Source organism: Penaeus japonicus, unplaced genomic scaffold (genome assembly GCF_977035675.1).
Source record: "Penaeus japonicus unplaced genomic scaffold, GWHDUDI00000001_assembly GWHDUDI00000032, whole genome shotgun sequence".
Taxonomy (NCBI): Eukaryota; Metazoa; Arthropoda; class Malacostraca; order Decapoda; family Penaeidae; genus Penaeus; species Penaeus japonicus.
In genome coordinates this window covers 28,865,579-28,870,760 of record NW_028234434.1, presented here as the reverse complement: position 1 = coordinate 28,870,760, position 5,182 = coordinate 28,865,579, and the positions used below count along the sequence as shown (strand labels likewise).

The window sequence follows — 5,182 nt, the reverse complement described above, 5'->3', positions numbered from 1 at the left end:
TTTTTTTTTTTTTTTTTTTTTTTTTTTTTTTTTCTTTTTTTTTTTTTTTTTTTTTTTTTTTTTTTTTTTTTTTTTTTTTTTTTTTTTTTTTTTTTTTTTTTTTTTTTTTTTTTTTTTTTTTTTTTTTTTTTTTTTTTTTTTCGTCTTTATTTTTTGTCTGTTTTTTTTTTTTTTTTTTTTTTTTTTTTTTTTTTTTTTTTTTTTTTTTTTTTTTTTTTTTTTTTTTTTTTTTTTTTTTTTTTTTTTTTTTTTTTATTGCATTGGGCAAATATTTAAAATAGGACCATCTCAAGCAATGTCTTATATTCTGGCAAGATAGAGCTTTGGCTGTTTTTCATTTTACAATAAATCACAAGGCAGGTTTACAAGCTCTATCGTACCTGAATAAAGAAGGTGGTTTAATGACATTATCAGAGTATAAAGCATAGAGGCCACAACATCAAATATATATCCATGGACTTTGGCAAATGATTGGACTCTTATCTTTACTTTGGAATTTTTACTTAATTGTTTTATTTGTTCTTTATGACCATTACATTAATATCTCTCTATTCATGTGCAGTCAGTTCTATTGTAAGTAATTTCATCTTGAATTTGTCTGCTATGGTGGAATAAATTACTAATAAATAAATAAGTCTTACCTCACACCTGTACCAATGTGGTTCTCACATCCTTCACACCAGATGTTATAGGGCATTTCAAATCGTATGATAAGAATGCCCATGTGGAGTTTCCGGGCACGCTCACGCAGGGCATGCGTGCCCTGGAATTTGTTGAGGCCTCCTTTACTCGGGTCATAGTCTGGTGGATAGTACTTGTTGACTCCTTTTCGTTCTCCCTGTAAGACGCATGAAAATTAATTCTGAGGCAATAATGCTAAAGGTATCATAAACAAAATGTAGTATAAGTATTTCTTTCTTCATAACAGATAAAAGATGTCACAAGTGACTTGTACATAAATCTTACTATATGGGAGAAGAAGAAGAAGAAGAAGAAGAAGAAGAAGAAGAAGAAGAAGAAAAAAAACCATCATCATCATCATCATCATTACACATGTGTGCTCTTTACCAAGAGGGAAATATATAACAAATTGAAGTTTATATATATTAGGTGAGGGAAAAATACCTCAGCACTATAAAATGATGTAACAAAATCTGTATTCTACTGCATCATAATACGATTCTCATGACCATGTAATAAAGAATGACCTTAGCTGATAATACATCAACAAGATATGCGTTTTTAAGCTGACGATTTGATCTACAACTTGTTCCACATTGGCCATTGGAAGCTTCATGTTCATTCTAAATCAACAACAGAATTAGTGAATTTTACAAAAACTTATTCCTCATTTAATCCATCAATAATTTGAATTTCATGTATAGAAATTGGCTGCAAAAATTGTGAAAGCACCACAATAGTCGCAAGAGAATAAAATACCTACAGCTGTTCTTATGATAGTATAATATATCCTATGCACTTTAATTGAAGATTTCAATTTTAACATTCATTATCATATCATTTTTTTGCCTCATATGTGGAGGGAAAAAATAAAACCAGTAACTTTACAGATTAGGCTGGACTGGTTCCTCACTAAACAATATATTACAAGATATGTGTGAGGAAAATTTATTGACTATTACTGCAATATGTGGTCACATGACACATCAAATTGCACTTTGATTAGTGATTCTGGGCCTATCTTTGATTTGTGCATTTTTTTTGTAACAGTAATAGTACTGTTGACATTTATTTAAGAGAGGTCAATTCCATAAACAGTAACAATTTTGGTATGGTTATGATAGATACTGTCCAGATATAGTACTTTAATTCTGCATATTTACTGGCGGCAACTAAACCAACATTGGCAACAAACCTTCACTCTCTATGTTCTGGCAAGACAGATCTTGTAAGCCTTCCTAAGGAGCTAATACAAGCTCTATCTTGCCAAAGCAGGTGGTGGTTTGTTGTCTTTGCCATATTGCCTTTGGGACCCATAGTAATTGAGCTTTTGCCACTATCATGGCAATTATCAGTTAACCCATTCACGACGGGGGCATTCCAGCCTTGCATGTCACAATGCCGGGGTTCTCGAACGCATAGGCCTAAATCAGTTAAATAAACGACGCCGTATGGCGTCCCCAGCGAACGGGCCTTGAATGCGCGGTACCCATGGTGTACCACCCGTCCAGAGAGGGTTAATACCCACTGATCATCTTGGTGCCTCAATATAACTCCATTAACTGGGGAAAGAGCTCCACAAAAATTGTAAATGAGGCTCTATTTGAGTATTGTAGCATAATTTATTGCTATTTTCATTTTTTGTAATTGCTTCTTAGACCAGTTTATGTATTCTCTATGTAAAAATATGATACTTTAAGAGAAATACCAGTATACTACAGATATATATTTATTTTGATTGGTGTAATATCAAATACAGCCTGTCTCTCTCTCTCTCTCTCTGTCTCTGTCTCTCTCTCTAATGATGCACAACTACAACATATAGAGAAACTTCAAAACTTTGCTGCAAAATTACGTTGGTTGGAGTGAGAAAGCGACATCACAAAAAACCTTACCTACAAGAATTTAGATGGCTGAAAATATATGAAATCATATTCATTGTCTTCAAAGTGATGTGTAAAACACTTCCTTGGTGGGTCCTTACAATTCCCTATATAAATAATGTATCAACTTTACTACAAGGAATCAGAGCCAACTGTTTGTCCCAAAAGTCAACACAATTCTCTTTTATTTGCAGGTCTAAAATCATTGAATTCTACCATGTCGCATGAGAAGCTTAAATTCTATGTCATCTTTTAAACATCATCTTAAATCCCATCTCTTTCATATTAAATTTTATTTATTACTATATTTTGTGTGCTATATGTTTTCATAATTTTAGAACTAATAGCTGTGCCCTAATACAGAGTATGCTCATTCTTTTTATCTATACATTGTATGTATGTATGTATTTTTTTTATTTATCTATTTATTCATTTTTTTTACACATCAAAATCCACCTTTTAAATCATCAATTACATATGATTGCTGTATTTTATGATTAGATATAATGGTGATGATTTATGAGATATCACTTTATATGGATAGAATGTTATTCCTATGCTGCATGTATTTTAAACAAGTTAGAATGTACCTTTTTATAGTATTTTTCATATATCGGATTTTATTCGAATTGACAGTACTGTGTCTATAGATATATTACTCTGTTGTATCTTAATAATATATTTCATAATTGTATGGTGTGTAAAGAATAACCACATTGTATTATAGAAATAAAGTTGTGATTCTGACACACACACTCTCTCTCTCTCTCTCTCTCTCTCTCTCTCTCTCTCTCTCTCTCTCTCTCTCTCTCTCTCTCTCTCTCTCTCAACAGACAGGAGAGAGAGGGAGATGAGAAAGAGGGAGAGGGAGAGGGAGAAGAGAGAGAGGGAGAGGAGAGAGATGGAGAGGAGAGAGAGGAAGAGGAGAGAGAGGGAGAGGAAAGAGAGGGAGATGAGAAAGAGGAAGAGGGAGAGGGAGAAGAGAGAGAGGGAGAGGAGAGAGATGGAGAGGAGAGAGAGGGAGAGGAGAGAGATGGAGAGGAGAGAGAGGGAGAGGAGAGAGATGGAGAGGAGAGAGAGGGAGAGGAGAGAGATGGAGAGGAGAGAGAGGGAGAGGAGAGAGATGGAGAGGAGAGAGAGGAAGAGGAGAGAGAGGAAGAGGAGAGAGAGGGAGAGGAAAGAGAGGAAGATGAGAAAGAGGAAGAGGGAGAGGGAGAAGAGAGAGAGGAGAGAGAGGGAGAGGAGAGAGATGGAGAGGAGAGAGAGGGAGAGGAGAGAGAGGGAGAGGAGAGAGAGGGAGAGGAGAGAGAGGGAGAGGAGAGAGAGGGAGAGGAGAGAGATGGAGAGGAGAGAGAGGGAAAGGAGAGAGAGGGAGAGGAGAGAGAGGGAGAGGAGAGGAGAGAAAGGGAGAGGAGAGAGATATAACAGTTGTATGCAACTATGAAGAACGAATTTGATTGAAGTAAAATGTGTTCAATTGTATAAATGGCATGTGAGAGCATTAATCATATTGTATAGATTGAAATCATATAAATACTTTCTGCTTTCATAACATTCCTGGCTTTTGGGTCCAAATAGATGATTTCTTTGGACTGAAATATAAATGCATCACAGGAAATATTGCTATAATCTAATCTAAGTTTCAAACACTAAGCATCACAAGTATTTTGATATCATGGCCATGTAGATCTCTTCAATGCATTGGGGATTACACTGTGAACCATCAGCAGCAAAACATCTGTACCAGTGATGAGGTAAAATAAGGTAAGTTAAGATTAGGCTAGGTTAACTTAGGTCTGATAGTAACTTGTAATTAATGAGTTTTGAGTGAATTTGATCTCTAACTTAAGGTAAAAATCACCAATTACTCAAGAAACGTATAATTTCCACCAAAAAAATGAAGGTCGAAATCATTCAAAACACACAAACATTATTAAAATCGTTGTGAGAAAATGCAAATCTTCCCACTATTATTCATATCTGGGATGCGGATTTTCTATGCTGTACTCTAGTAAGAATACGTTTTATCATACAAGTCAGAGAAAAAGGTAAACCTAAAAGCGTAGGAGAGAGTACTGTAAAAAAAAACGATCTCGAACGCCTTGTTTTCCCTCTAAAGGTAATTATTGCATTTGTCAACCTCTTTACACATTAAAGACCAAACCTTATACTTACCTTTATACCATTCCCCTAAAAATTATTCATTTTGCCTTACCATTTTGCTATATTACTTGTCGTTCTCGAACTCCAACTGTCGAACCAAGTTTTGTTTACGTTCTTATTCTTGGGACTACGAACCTAATATTTATCTTTGCAAAGGAGTACAGATCTATTACAAAAATATGAACAATCATCATGATTGCTACAATATCAATAGTTAAGAATGATAGCAAATATGGTGTTAATGATAATAATGATTATTATAATGATGTTCGTCATGATAATAGAGATAAAAATAGATGAATTCAATGATGATATAGCCGACTACTACTATCGAATGATATTGTTAATGATGATCACGATAATGATGTTAAAATTGTTAATAATGATAGTAACGATGACACGCACGCACACACACACACGCACACACACACACGCACACACACACACACGCACAC

At 34.5% G+C, this 5,182-nt stretch overlaps 1 protein-coding gene across 1 annotated transcript in view; it reads right to left on the bottom strand.

Annotated features, from left to right (window-relative positions):
- LOC122256378 (coiled-coil domain-containing protein 130 homolog) overlaps positions 1–4,906 on the bottom strand; it is a 16,335-nt gene extending 11,429 nt beyond the window's left edge. The window contains exons 1-2 of the mRNA XM_043021010.2: positions 4,780–4,906; positions 642–838 (exon numbers count right to left, since the gene is read on the bottom strand). Of these exons, the coding sequence (XP_042876944.2) occupies positions 642–838; positions 4,780–4,782 (200 nt within the window). The 5' untranslated portion in view covers positions 4,783–4,906. The remainder of the gene's footprint in view (positions 1–641; positions 839–4,779) is intronic.
- Positions 4,907–5,182: the final 276 nt, after the last annotated feature.